Source organism: Rhamphochromis longiceps, linkage group LG4 (genome assembly GCF_057381845.1).
Source record: "Rhamphochromis longiceps isolate RC_006_pf linkage group LG4, R_longiceps_female_GT1.1, whole genome shotgun sequence".
In the NCBI taxonomy this organism is placed as follows: Eukaryota; Metazoa; Chordata; class Actinopteri; order Cichliformes; family Cichlidae; genus Rhamphochromis; species Rhamphochromis longiceps.
This window is the reverse complement of record NC_140560.1, coordinates 18,052,984-18,068,204: the sequence shown is the minus strand read 5'-3', so window position 1 is coordinate 18,068,204 and position 15,221 is coordinate 18,052,984. Positions and strand designations below refer to the sequence as shown.

The following is a 15,221-nucleotide window of genomic DNA, read 5'->3' as shown; positions in this document are numbered from 1 at the left end:
GCAAAAAAAAGAAAAGAAAAAAGGTTTCACCTTTAAATAAAAATCCAAATCACAAAAATTCAGATTTTTGTTGTGTGTGGGGGTTTTTGTGTGTGTTGTCAAGTATAAAAGTTTTGCACTCTGTCACGGTCTCGATGTCTGCCCGGCCGGCTCCGCAAGGTTACATATGTTTATTGTGTTGCTGCTTTCTTCCACTCGTCATTCTGCCTGGGCGGAGCTCAGGCCCACGCACCTGTCTGCAATTACGCTGCAACGTGTCCTGTCTGTATGGAGCCTGAGAGCTGCCAGAGTAATAATGTAGATACAGGCCTCTTTCTCCTTCTGCTGGTGTTCATGGTTTTATTCCATTGATGTTGCTATCATTTGTAAATATATTTATTTGGTGTTATTTTATCAATTTTCTACTACTGTCGTTCATGTATTTATTTATTTTTTTGTATTTAAATATGATTTTTTTAAAGTAATGCTGCGAGTTAAAGGTTTCATTGAATAAAAAAAAAGATTTAAAGATGACTGGTGGCGGAAGCAGAGCACAGACTGTGAGAATCTATCGCCATCGTGTGGTGCAGAGATATATTTCCATTGAATTTAGACAACGAAAGCTTGGCTCACAGAGCAGCTGCAACACGAACAAAAAACATTAAATAGCAACATATTATATTATATTATATTATATTATAGTGCAAACAGTGCAGGCTTCAGCTCTGGGGAAGAAGCTGTTCCTCAGTTTGGGTGGATTCTGTCACTCACAGCGTTGTTAGCCCTCTTGTGCGCGCAGACTGCAACCCCCCTCCCCCGCCCCCCCACTGTGCGTTGCCCTGATATCTGCAGTGTGAGGTTGGATCGCTCATTTTAATCCTCACACTGATGCCACTTATTTCGGTCTTTGTTTGACATAAAAGGGCATATTTGTCACTTTATTGCAACTATATTTGCACTCTTGAGCTCCTTCATTCACTGACTGATTATAAAGTTATTACTTGCGTTATGTATTCATCCTTTTGAACATAATTAATGAAGCCACATGTAATCACTAAAATTTGTATTTTGGGTACAATAAGAGAGTTTCAGATGTAATGCTGTTTTGTTTAAATTTCACCAACTTGCTGATGCCCACGGTTGTGAGTGCAGCTTCTTACTGTACATGGGTGGATGGTTGTAAATCACATCACAGATGCCAAAAACCTCTCAAACCAAGCCCTCTTGCCGGTGATGCTGTGCGCAACCTCGTGACAACCACATGACTGATACTAACTCCTGAGCTGACTGTATGCTAACATGCGCCACAAATAAGGGTCATATTTGGATTTAAAACAATCACCGAGAAGCTTCCACTGAATGCTACTTTCCCCTGCATGACACTGAAATCATTAACACATACTAACCCTCCATACCCTGTAGGAAACTCACTTGCTTGGAATAACATTTCAACAGGGAAAGAGTTGAGAGCAAATGTCCTTCTCCTGAACCTTCTGTCAGTCAGACAAGTGTAGCTTGGGCTTTTCTTTGCACAGGACAGGATTAACAATGGCGACATAAACGAGCTAAGGAAGCATAGAAACTGCAGAAAGGGCGTATGGCTCCTGTGTCAGTGAATCCAAACTACCTCTATGTTTGAACAAATCCAGTTACACAGCTCAAGAAAATATTACTCTAACGGAAGAAAAAGGCAGTATGTGTCTCAGTAGTACTAAAAAGCTATTATATCAAAACGTAAAGGGAAAACAGTTTGATGAGCTGTATAGTGAACTGAAACTGAAACAAAACGAAGCCTATCATTAGGAATACTGACTTTTTACAACTTCAGTTCTTTTTTCACTCAGTAGGTGGCAGCAAACTACAAACAATGGTTGCATTTTACACTCATCCGTTTTCATTAGAGGCAGAACCCAGAAGCACATCCAGGTTTAGGTCTACTGCTTGGTGCTACACAGAAACAGGCTGAACAGACTGGAACTCACATGAATTTGGACGAATCGAAGTAAGAATGTCACTTCTGCTCAATTGAATTGATTATCATGACCCTCACTAATAGCCACCTTAATAAGTTAAGAGCAATGTGCCAAAGTAGTATAAATATTTTAACTTTTGGAAAATCCAGCAGGTTGATTAAGTGATTTCACATCATGTGTTCAAACGGCTTGTCAGTTTTTAATATATCCCATGTGCGCATACTTAAGCTTTAAAAAAATACAGTCCAATGACCTGATAGATGTTTGCTGAACATTGTGGTTTACATCAGCACTTAAATTAAATCATAAAGAACCTGTTTTGTGTGGGCTGTTCGATACCATGAAGCAAGACCTCTGAACATCTCACTTTTTACACACAAACACACGCATCCAAGCAAACAGTGTTTTATGTGCTGTGAGGTTTATAATATTATTTTATGCCATGTTAGACCCCTAATTAAAGATTGTGAATTATTATGTAGTTTTAGTTTGCATTATTCTCCTGAATTAGGAGAGGGTGATAACTATTGCATTTATTAAACTGATTTGCATTACACTGCTGATTTATTGTGAATGGATGATATTGTTTCATGATGCATTATACTGCTGAGTTATAAGAAATACTGTTTGCAGAAAAGTCATCGCCTTATTTGTCTGATTAGAAGAGAACGGAACATGCTGGAGTTTTCTGCCCCATCTCAGCAGGAGCAGATAAACAGGGAGCCAAGGTCGTAGCTTAGGCGCCGTGTGAGAGAAAGCATGTGAATGTTTAGGCTTTTATGATAAGGTGGGGGCACCAGAGGCTATAAGAGTTTGATCAATGCTCCACCATTTTGAGATCTGAGGCTGTCTGCATACAGTGTCCATCTCCCACGCGTGTGATCATTAAAATCATCGTTTGACTTAACCCGGCCGGACCAGTGTTGTTATTGTGGTTTTTCCTCTTGTCTCCATCCCCAATTTTTGAACTCGTAACAGTGCTGTCGTCTAAAATATTATAAATTTGCCTAAAATAGAAGTGTTTAAAACTTCTATACAGATCCTGTGCAGCTGCAAAGCAAAAATAAAAAAATCCCTCCAGGCAGAAGCGGCCATTTTCGTATGTGGGGAAGACCCCCACAAAAACAGAGGGGACAGGCTGGCACCAGAACACCACGGATGTGCCCCGAGATGAGTGTGAAAATGTGATTATCAACAAGCCCACCTGGGCTTCAGGTAGGCCACACGCTTGTCCAGAGTTCACTTTGTCTTCAAGCTTTTTAATTTAAAACATAAACTGAGGCCTACCCCAAGCTGAAAGAAGGCAGATTATGTCCTCAGATAAAGCAAGCAATGAGGGTGAAGCAGAGAAAGTACCTGCACAATACATTAACATAAATCAAAATGGAATTTCTTTGAGGACACAAACATCTGGGGAGTAAACAGCTGTTTCAATACCTAATCACAGATGATGAGGACGAAGTCGAAGGACTGCTGGAAACAGCAAAAGAAAAGGTGGTACGTCAGGAATTTCACAACAGCCAAGTTGTTGAATTATTATTGAAACGCCACAAAGAGGAAAAAAATAAGATGCAGCAGTTTTACCAGGAAAATACTAAAAAACTGGAAAACAAAGCAAATGCTGCAGACAGGAAGTTAGAAGAGGTGATCAACATGTATGACTCCAAAATAGAAAAGCTGCAGACGGCAGTAAAAAAATAGTAGAGGTGTGACCGTCAATGCGGTTAAGGAACGCGAGGAAGAACGTCAATCCTCGCAGTGTTGGATTGACGGTGTTTTGTCGCGTAATACACAGTTACAAGACGAAAATGAATTTATGGTTAAAAACATGAAAGAATTAACAGAGGAGAAAGGTCAAATGGGCAAAGTGATAGACGACCAAAAGGCCCAGAATATGGCGCTCAAGCAGAAATGCCAGAGTAATATTAGAGCTCTGGCCTTGGAAAAGAAAATGAAGGCTATGCTTGAAGACGAAGTTGATTCTTTGAAAAAGAAAATTGAAGACGTCAAAAAGGCCCTAAGCACAGAGCAGGAAAACCACAGAAAGACAGCAGTGGACCGGCACAAAGTAAAAGCGGCACACAATCAGGCACTGGCTGAAAAGGTGGCGCTGGAAGAGAAACTGCGCTCCACAAAAAAGCAACGGGAAAGATTTATATCCAAAGTGAATTGGCTGGAGAAGAAAGAGCGCTACTTCCAAGAGGAATTGTGCCAGTGCGTTTTGTCCTTTGAAAAGGCATTTCCACATGCAGGTCACTTGAGAGGAAAAGAAAAGGTGGAATTTAGGGATATGTTCCACAACGTGAAAAAGAAATACGTAGACGGAGTGGAAGGCACCCCCTTTGTTGGAACAACGAAGGAGTTTCTTGAAAAACAGCTGAACTGTCTACGTATCAGATGCAAGGATCTAGATGCAGCTTTACTAGATAAAACACGGGAGCTGGAATCATTTAAAAAGCAGTACAATGACATGGTAAAGTCTTCCGAGTACGCTTTATTCCGACAAAGAGAGGAGCTCATTGGACCAGTGAACCAGATTATCCAAAAGGCTGCCAATAAAGAAAAAGAGATAGGTCATCTAAAATCTAGAGTGAAAGACGCTCAACTCCAGCTTAAATTAGAAAAACAGAAAGGACAAAAGCTGGCATCGTTGGACCATAGAAGCATGATGGGGAGATGTTCTGAGGAGACTCCGTCTCAGATTAATCCTCGTCCACTTCCAGGGAAAACTACATTTATTCAGGTACGTCCAAGACACCCTGGCAGAAGTGCAGGTATGGCTTCCCCAGTGAATCCTCCTGTAGAGTCTCCATCAACACCACCTTTCCTCAATTCTGATGATGGATTACCACCAGTTGATTGTTAAAAATTAACTGCTAAAATAGGCCATTAGAAGTATACTTCATCTTGTCTCCCTATATCATGGGTGGGCATTCTCAGTCCACGAGGGCCGGTGTCCCTGCAGGTTTTAGATCTCACCTTGGCTCAACACACCTGAATCACATGATTAGTTCGTTACCAGGCCTCTGGAGAACTTCAGGACATGTTGAGGAGCTAATTTAGCCGTTTAAATCAGCTGTGTTGGTTCGAGGACACATCTAAAACCTGCAGGGACACCGGCCCTCGTGGACTGAGATTGCCCACCCACCCCCAACCGGTCGCAGCAGATGGCCGCCTCTTCTTGAGCCTGGTTCTGCCGGAGGTTTCTTCCTAAAGGGAGTTTTTCCTCCCCACTGTCGCCCAGTGCTTGCTCAAAGGGGATCATTGGATTGTTGGGGTTTTCTGGCTTTTACTGTAGTGTTTTTACCTTACAGTATAAAGCAGCTTGAGGAGACTGTTGTTTTGCCATGATGCAATATAGTATTAAATATGACTACATTTTAAAAACATCTATTATAGCATCAAAGTAAAACAAAAAAACTAAATGAAATGAATCAAAATGTCTAATCTGGCAAAACAAGAAAAGAAAAAAGGTTTCACCTTTAAATAAAAATCCAAATCACAAACACATTCTGATTTTTGTTGTGTGTGTTTTTTTGTGTGTGTTGTCACGTATAAAATCTTTGCACTCTGTCTCGGTGTCTGCCCGGCCGGCTCCGCAAGGCTACATATGTTTATTGTGTTGCTGCTTTCTTCCACTCGTCATTCTGCCTGGGCGGAGCTCAGGCCCACGCACCTGTCTGCAATTACGCTGCAACGTGTCCTGTCTGTATGGAGACTGAGAGCTGCCAGAGTAATAATGTAGATACAGGCCTCTTTCTCCTTCTGCTGCTGTTCATGCTTTTATTCCATTGATGTTGCTATCATTTGTAAATATATTTATTTGCTCTTATTTTATCAATTTACTGTCGTTCATGTATTTAATCTTCTTTGTATTTAAATATGATTTTTTTTAAGTAATGCCGCGAGATGGACAGTTAAATAAAGGTTTCATTGAATTAAAAAAAAGATTTAAAGATGACTGGTGGCGGAAGCAGAGCACAGACTGTCTGTGAGAATCTATCGCCATCGTGTGGTGCAGAGATATATTGCCATTGAATTTAGACAACGAAAGCTTGGCTCACAGAGCAGCTGCAACACGAACAAAAAACATTAAATAGCAACATGATATATTATATTATATTATATTATATTATATTATATTTATAGCTGTCGAAATTAACGCGTTAATTGCGATAATTAAATTTTGGAATTAATTACGTTAGAATATTTAACTATTTAGCGCAACACGCAGATAAGTCGCTCCCATAATTCCACTTGATTTGTTTACCGCGCCACTGAAAATGGAGAAGCAGGAAGCGGATGGCCTTCTAGATGGGGAATTTAAATACAAGAAGAACATAGATGGGACAATAAACAAACGCGTTGTAATTTGCACTCACTGTAGTAAAGAGTTTCAATTTCACCGTTCAAATTCGACCTTAAAATACCACCTTAATGCCAAACACGCGTTTGTCGGGGCAGCAGCTTCACCCGGCCTGCGTCAGACCACTCTTAGTGAACGCAGGCCACTCGGTAAGTCTTCTTTGGACAAACTGACCGACAATATAGCCAAATGGATAGCAAAGGACTGCAGACCGCTAAGCATTGTGGAGGACAAGGGCTTTGCGGATGTTTTAAAGGTTGCATCTCAGGACGCGTCCTACAAGCCCCCAGCGAGAAGCACAATAACAATTCGAATCCACGAACTGTATGAAACGGAGAAAAAGAAAAAAGAAGAGGCTTTAGTTCACACAGAATGCGTGGCTCTGACAGGAGACCACTGGACATCATTGAGTAATGACAATTACCTGGGAGTTACTGCGCATTTAATCACTGAAGCCTGGGGTCTGACATCCTTTGCGCTGACTATAATGAAAACGGAAGAGCGGCACTTTGCGGAGGCTTGTGCAGAGCAGTTCCAGACTGTTGCTCGCAGGTGGAGAATTGAGGAGAAGGTGACAACAGTAGGCACGGACAGTGCGCGCAATATGATCGCCGCGGCTCGCACCATGCCATTCAATCACATGCCGTGTACCGCGCACATTCTACAGAGATGCATCACAGTGAGTCTCGCAGACAGTGGCTTTGTCACTGCGCTGGCCAAATGCCGCAAAATTGTTGGCCATTTTAAGCACAGCCCAGCAAACACAGCAGAGCTGAACGCAGAGCAGGTGTCACTGGGGCGCAAGCAGGAGCCGTTGGCCCAGGACGTGCCTACGCGCTGGAACTCCACGCTGGAGATGGTGAAGCGCTTGATCCGCAACCAAACTGCAGTAACCGCGACTCTGGATAAACAAAAGCATAAACTTGTCCTCCTGACGCCTCCAGAGTGGGACAAACTCCAGAGACTGGAGACACTTCTAGAGCCCTGCAGGTGAGCCTGTCATTGTGACCATAATTGTAGGTTTAGATTAAATGTATCAAACATACATCTTAAATCAGTTTTGTTATTATGAAAATGTCTTATTTAAAAAATAAATGAAATCAAATATTTTATTAATATTACCTAGTATTAAAAAGCTTTTTTTAATTTGCTGTCTTATCTCTCTCTCTCTCTGTGTGTGTGTGTGTGTGTGTGTGTGTGTGTGTGTGTGTGTGTGTGTGTGTGTGTGTGTGTGTGTGTGTGTGTGTGTGTATTCCACTGCAGATATGTGACTGAACTGCTGGGAGGAGAGGCCTACGTCTCCTGCTCTGTAGTTCTACCAGCCTTCTGCCACCTGCGCCGTGTCATGGAAGTAACTGATGAGGACCCTGCATATGTGGTGAGGTTTAAAGAGAAGTTTAAGGAAGACCTTGCTTCCCGCCAGGAACATACCAACTATGCATGGCTCCAGATCGCAACTGCACTGGACCCACGTTTTAAAGACCTACGCAGTGTGCCCAAGACTGACAGAGAAGCAGTGTGGACCACACTGGCAGGCATGCTGCATGAAGACTCTCCTAGAAGATCACACACTGCAGAAGAAGGTCCAGCCAAGAAGACTGCAACCCCCCCACTGTGCTTTGCCCTGATATCTGCAGTGTGAGGTTGGATCGCTCATTCTCATCCTCACACTGATGCCACTTATTTCGGTCTTTGTTTGACATAAAAGGGCATATTTGTCACTTTATTGCAACTATATTTGCACTCTTGAGCTCCTTCATTCACTGACTGATCATAAAGTTATTACTTGCGTTATGTATTCATCCGTTTGAACATAATTAATGAAGCCACATGTAATCACTAAAATTTGTATTTTGGGTACAATAAGAGAGTTTCAGATGGAATGCTGTTTTGTTTTGTTTAAATTTCACCAACTTGCTGATGCCCACGGTTGTGAGTGCGGCTTCTTGCTGTACATGGGTGGATGGTTGTAAATCACATCACAGATGCCAAAAACCTCTCAAACCAAGCCCCCTTGCCGGTGATGCTGTGCGCAACCTCGTGACGGAGTCAAGCATATTCAAAACACCCCCTCACCTCCCGTGTCAAACTCAAATGTCAGCCTATTTCATGTGTCACTTTTGGAGCAGTTGCCATCCCGACGAGCCATGGAGAAGTTCGTGTTTGTGTTATTTTACTTATTTGGTGTTCTGGTGTGTTTGGGCACCGGTCAGCACCATCGTGTTGAGCACGTGTTGGACCGTGGACACACCGGATTCAGTGGGAGAATAACGGTCAGGTGTACAGTTTACTGAGCACTGGGACTCAGTATCGTTTACCAGCACAGACACGGAGACGCGCTCAGCTTCTATTGAGAGCAAACAACCAAGTGAACCCTCCGGCTGCGTCCAGTAGACGAGACACACCGTCTGGGCCGGGAGCTTTCCGAGCATTCAGACTCTTAAACTGCTTCCTCGCATCTGCTTCATGAATATGAAGGGTTGTGGTGGGAGGAGGTGGTGTGAAATCCTCTTTTGTGTGGGGTGAGGAGGGGGGTGTTGTAAAAGTCCCCAAGAGCAATGATGAGAGAGTCCGGGAATGTCCGCTCCATGTGCAGTATCTGCTCCGCGAGTGCGCACTGAGCTGCCTGCGCATCCGCATCTGGCGGGATGTAAACAGCGGCCAAGATGAATGAAGCAAACTCCCGCGGAGAATAAAACGGTTTGCAGTGAATAAAAAGGTATTCCAGAGAGGAAGAGCAGTGCTGAGCAATCACTGTTACATCTGTGCACCAGCCACTATTAATGTAGAAGCAGACACGTCCACCTGTGGTCTTACCAGAGAGAGAGGCCTGCCGGTCCGCGCGCAGCAGATGAAAGCCCTCCAGCTTGAGCGCGCTGTCCGGGATGTCCTCACAGAGCCACGACTCCGTAAAACACAAGACACAGGAGGAGGCAACGTCTCTGTTCATGCTTCTCATCAGGGCCAGCTCGTCCATCTCATTCCTGAGTGAGCGTACGTCGGAAAGGAAGATCCCAGGAAGAGCAGTTCGCAGTCCGCGTCTCCTCAGACGCACGAGTGCGCCGGCTCGCTTTCCTCGCTTTCGGCGTCTCACTTTCCTGATCAGAGTCTGCAGTAAATCTGCCGCAGATGCGACAAATATTGGAAGTAAATCCACAGGTGTTGTAGTCCTGTAGTTAAGAAGCTCTTCTCTAGTGTAAGAATATCCAGAGGAGTGCCCAGACACAGAAGTTATGCACAAAAACAAAACAGAAGTAAAGCACTGAAGCACCAGGGCATCCATACGCGGCGGCGCCATCTTGGAACAAGGGACTTGTCTTTGAAAGGTAGAGTGTTAATTACTAAAGCTGAAGGGATATCCCGATGAACATATGCTGCTCTCTCCTTACATCTGGATAAGAAAAGTAGTAAAGATATTGACCGTATGCTCTTTAATTTTATATGGAAAAACCGTACGCACTATATTAGAAAAACTGTTGTGATGAATAAGTACGAATCAGGTGGGCTTAACGTCTTAGACTTTTCTACTTTAAATAACACTTTCAAAATTAATTGGGCCAAACATTTTCTTAAAACCCTACCTCTATCTGGAACTTTATACCATACCACATTTTCTCTCGTTTTGGTGGCTTTACTTTTATTTGAAATTGTAATTACAATGTTGAGAAAGTCCCTGTAAAGCTTTCATCCTTCCATAAGCAGGTCCTCTTAGCGTGGACCCTCATTTATAAACACAACTTCTCACCTCACAAATACCTTATCTGGAACAACAGAGATATTTTATAGAAAAATAAATCACTTTTCCTGGAAACTTGGCTCCAAAATGGGATCCTATTGGTGGCTCAGCTGGTTAGTAAAGAGGGACAACTACTTACTTACAACGACTTTATTGCACTATATAATTTTCCAATCAGTGTTCCAGATATCAAGCGGAAGACAGTCTGGATGGTCCCCCATAAATATTTGATTGTAAATAAGGTGAAAGAAGTCTCTTTTAAAATTCGACATACATGTTATCCAGCCAGTCACTACATGGTCAAATTTAAAAGGGACATAAATACTAATTGTACTTTCTGTGGGGATCATCCAGAAACGGTGACACATCTTTTTTGGTACTGTTCTTTTACACAGAGATTCTGGAAGGAATTTAGCAGCTTTGTTATTGTCCATATTTTAAGGGAGTTTTCTTTACGATGGGAAAATGTTTTATTCTGTTTCTTTAAGTTCCCCAAGAAGTATGAGAAATGTTTTTTATGATAAATTTCTTAATACTTTTAGCTAAATTTTTTATCCATAAATGTAAGTTTACTAACAAAACACCATATTTCTGTCATTATTTTAAGGATGTGCACATGCACATACAATCAATATCAGACTGCACCAACAAAAAGGCTCTCACAACAATATATGTATGTGAATTTTTGCGTGTATTCTTATAATTGTTACCTTTTTCTTTCACCCTTGGCTTTTTGTGTTCATGTTCTGTTGTATACTTCATCTGTTCGTATGTTGTATACTCATTGTTTGTTAAATAAAGTTTAAAAAAAAAGACACGCTTTGTTTAGACCCCCAAAATCCTTTCCACGCCCACCCCCGTGACATCACGCTCCAAAGCCCTGTTACGTCACAGAACGTGGTGATGTCATAGTGACAGTCCTTTCATCCTTTGATGTTCAAGTCTATAAATAGAGGACAGCTGTCAAAGGGAATTCATTAAGCTATCGTTTTGTTGGAGTGATACAGCACATAAAAAAGCAGAAATGAGTTCGAAAGCTAACAAAGACAGAAATGTTAATTTCTCGAAAACAATGGTTAAAAAAAGTGAAAAAGAAAAAGAAACATATGCCAGACAGTTCGAGCAAAGACTGCAGCCAATGATCGACGAGGTTGAAAAGCTCAAAACTGAGCTTGACTACTTCAAAAACCTGCATACAGTCAATAAGAAACGGATCGAGGATCTAACAAAAGAAAACAATGAACTTTTGCAGAATAATAAGCTGCTGGGTTCGGTCTTGGATGACAGGACAAACATCGCAGACAGGTTGGACTCGATAAAAGATGACCACGAAGCTCTGGTAAAGTTCCGCGCAGAGACGGAGAAAACTCTGGCTGAGCTTAAAGAAAAACACGAGGACGAAGTCCAAGTCCTGCAAGGACTGCTGGAAACAGAGAAAGAAAAGGTGGCACGTCAGCAATTTCACAACAGCCAAGTTGTTGAATTATTATTGAAACGCCACAAAGAGGAAAAAAATAAGATGCAGCAGTTTTACCAGGAAAATACTAAAAAACTGGAAAACAAAGCAAATGCTGCAGACAGGAAGTTAGAAGAGGTGATCAACATGTATGACTCCAAAATAGAAAAGCTGCAGACGGCAGTAAAAAATAGTAGAGGTGTGACCGTCAATGCGGTTAAGGAACGCGAGGAAGAACGTCAATCCTCGCAGTGTTGGATTGACGGTGTTTTGTCGCGTAATACACAGTTACAAGACGAAAATGAATTTATGGTTAAAAACATGAAAGAATTAACAGAGGAGAAAGGTCAAATGGGCAAAGTGATAGACGACCAAAAGGCCCAGAATATGGCGATCAAGCAGAAATGCCAGAGTAATATTAGAGCTCTGGCCTTGGAAAAGAAAATGAAGGCTATGCTTGAAGACGAAGTTGATTCTTTGAAAAAGAAAATTGAAGACGTCAAAAAGGCCCTAAGCACAGAGCAGGAAAACCACAGAAAGACAGCAGTGGACCGGCACAAAGTAAAAGCGGCACACAATCAGGCACTGGCTGAAAAGGTGGCGCTGGAAGAGAAACTGCGCTCCACAAAAAAGCAACGGGAAAGATTTATATCCAAAGTGAATTGGCTGGAGAAGAAAGAGCGCTACTTCCAAGAGGAATTGTGCCAGTGCGTTTTGTCCTTTGAAAAGGCATTTCCACATGCAGGTCACTTGAGAGGAAAAGAAAAGGTGGAATTTAGGGATATGTTCCACAACGTGAAAAAGAAATACGTAGACGGAGTGGAAGGCACCCCCTTTGTTGGAACAACGAAGGAGTTTCTTGAAAAACAGCTGAACTGTCTACGTATCAGATGCAAGGATCTAGATGCAGCTTTACTAGATAAAACACGGGAGCTGGAATCATTTAAAAAGCAGTACAATGACATGGTAAAGTCTTCCGAGTACGCTTTATTCCGACAAAGAGAGGAGCTCATTGGACCAGTGAACCAGATTATCCAAAAGGCTGGCAATGAAGAAAAAGAGATAGGTCATCTAAAATCTAGAGTGAAAGACGCTCAACTCCAGCTTAAATTAGAAAAACAGAAAGGACAAAAGCTGGCATCGTTGGACCATAGAAGCATGATGGGGAGATGTTCTGAGGAGACTCCGTCTCAGATTAATCCTCGTCCACTTCCAGGGAAAACTACATTTATTCAGGTACGTCCAAGACACCCTGGCAGAAGTGCAGGTATGGCTTCCCCAGTGAATCCTCCTGTAGAGTCTCCATCAACACCACCTTTCCTCAATTCTGATGATGGATTACCACCAGTTGATTGTTAAAAATTAACTGCTAAAATAGGCCATTAGAAGTATACTTCATCTTGTCTCCCTATATCATGGGTGGGCATTCTCAGTCCACGAGGGCCGGTGTCCCTGCAGGTTTTAGATCTCACCTTGGCTCAACACACCTGAATCACATGATTAGTTCGTTACCAGGCCTCTGGAGAACTTCAGGACATGTTGAGGAGCTAATTTAGCCGTTTAAATCAGCTGTGTTGGTTCGAGGACACATCTAAAACCTGCAGGGACACCGGCCCTCGTGGACTGAGATTGCCCACCCACCCCCAACCGGTCGCAGCAGATGGCCGCCCCTTCTTGAGCCTGGTTCTGCCGGAGGTTTCTTCCTAAAGGGAGTTTTTCCTCCCCACTGTCGCCCAGTGCTTGCTCAAAGGGGATCTTTGGATTGTTGGGGTTTGTCTTGCTTATACTGTAATGTTTTCACCTTACAGTATAAAGCAGCTTGAGGAGACTGTTGTTTTGCCATGATGCTATATAATCTTAAATATAACTGAATTTTCTAAACATCTATTATAGCATCAAAGTAAAACAATAAAACTAAAGTATACTTCATTCAAATTAATCAAAATCTCTAACCCTACGGTGGCCCTGAGAGGCCAAACGGACTGCAACTTAAGAAAACACCAGCAGTAAGAAAAATGCTGCAAAAGCACACAAAACACAACGGAAATAGGAAAAACAAAACAGCATTTTTCTTATCGCTGGTGTTTTCTTAAGTTGCAGTCCGTTTGGCCTCTCAGGGCCACCGTACTAACCTGACAAAAAAAGAAGAGAAAAAATGAATAAATAAATAAATAAAAATCCAAATCACAAAAACCTTCTGATTTCTGTTGTGTTTTATTGTGTTGTATGAAAGGACTTATATTGCAAGGTAAAATCCCCAATATATAAACCAGAAATCCCAACAATAGCAAGTCATTTCACACTTGCTAGAATTCCAAAAACGTCCAAATCTTTTGCGTCTGTGTGAGTTTTTGATACAATTTTATATCAGCTTCAAAAGAAACAGAGCGATAAAGTTTTTCTCTTGAGTTCTGCATCTCCCTGCCCTTTTACAACATTTTTGTTTTGGTGGCTGAGTGGCAATTTAGAAAGCTAGCATGTGATTGACAGTTTCCAATTGGCTGAAAGAAAAGATTTAAATTAAGTTTGATAAAACCTTATCTGGTTTACGATGTTTCATAATTTATGCTGCTAGTTTGGTGAGTTAAAGTTTATGACGCACTCATCTGATAATTCATCGAGATAAAGAAGGAAAGAAGTCAAAAGTTATTATTATTATTATTATTATTATTATTATTATTATTATTATTTAAAGGAACCTATTAAATCTTTTTTGTAATGAAAATCAATCAATAGTAATTGTCGATAGAATGAAAGTCAAAATGGAATTTCTTTACAGATTTGTCGTCAGCTCTTAAGGATTTACATATTACATGATTTATGACTCATTACATTTTTGTTATGATTTATAATGTATGCATAATAATTTATTATAAAAACCTGTATTGAATTAAGTAGCAGAATAAAACTTTTGCAAATAAATTAACAGTTTCAAAATTGCAGCACAGACTTCTTATTCAGCTACTCAGCACCCTTACCGTAATCTCGATAATAAAAGTAGCAACCTTATCCTTATGTCGTATGTGTATTTTGACTTTTGTTGCCACGATGCCAGATCTCTCTTGGGAATTAGATTTTTAATGAGATTTTTTTACCTGGATGAATAAAGGTTTAATAAAAACCAAATTCAAGGTGACTTTGGTAATTGCACTCAACAGACCAGTTTTTCTGACTTGACTTGACCTTTCTGGACTACACAGCCGGGGCTGAGCAGCCGCCTCCTTCTCAAAAATGTGTGTGCTTTTTTCCAGCTCGCTCCCGGCTTGTAACCAGCACGCTCTGCCGCATCATGTGCCAGATCCTTTTATTTAGAAAGAAAAAAGGGCGCTTGGGGGATTCAAGAGGAAAACAGGAAGGTGCTCAAGCCCCCTCCACCCCCTCTATACGTGCCTGCACAGACTCCACTATGTTGTCACTGGTGGTGTGCACAAAGTGTCCACCAATAGCTCATATTTTAAATATCTCACCTCTGACAAAGACCTAAAACGCTGGCTGTCAGCATGCACACTTCCCAGGTTGGATATCAGCTGGAGGAGAAAGATGAATTGTGGAGTAAGTTTGATGAAGTGGTAGAGAGTGACCACAGTGGTAAGAGAAGGTTGATGGAGGTAGCATAGGATGACAGGTTGATGTATCATGGTGGGGATATGTATGAGCATGTGCACGTGGATTCAAGAAAATCAGAAATAAATTCAAACTTGTGCACACAGT

The 15,221-nt window shown here is 41.7% G+C and overlaps 1 protein-coding gene and 1 long non-coding RNA gene across 2 annotated transcripts in view; one reads left to right on the top strand and one right to left on the bottom strand.

Moving 5' to 3' along the window:
* Positions 1-15,221, bottom strand: part of LOC146671371 (uncharacterized) — a 394,396-nt gene that overhangs the window by 142,604 nt on the left and 236,571 nt on the right. The gene's annotated exons all lie outside the window — the stretch shown is intronic.
* Positions 6,631-7,979, top strand: LOC146671382 (E3 SUMO-protein ligase ZBED1-like). The gene is made up of 2 exons (XM_085405160.1): positions 6,631-7,308; positions 7,582-7,979. The coding sequence occupies exons 1-2, from the start codon at positions 6,806-6,808 to the stop codon at positions 7,958-7,960; spliced, it is 882 nt and encodes a 293-aa protein (XP_085261286.1). The 5' UTR covers positions 6,631-6,805; the 3' UTR covers positions 7,961-7,979.

Excerpts from the sequence above, each read along its gene's own strand:
- LOC146671382 (XM_085405160.1), top strand. The coding sequence starts at position 6,806 with ATGAAAACGGAAGAGCGGCACTTTGCGGAGGCTTGTGCAGAGCAGTTC. Across the intron at positions 7,309-7,581 it reads ACACTTCTAGAGCCCTGCAG|ATATGTGACTGAACTGCTGG; the intron begins GTGAGCCTGTCA and ends ATTCCACTGCAG.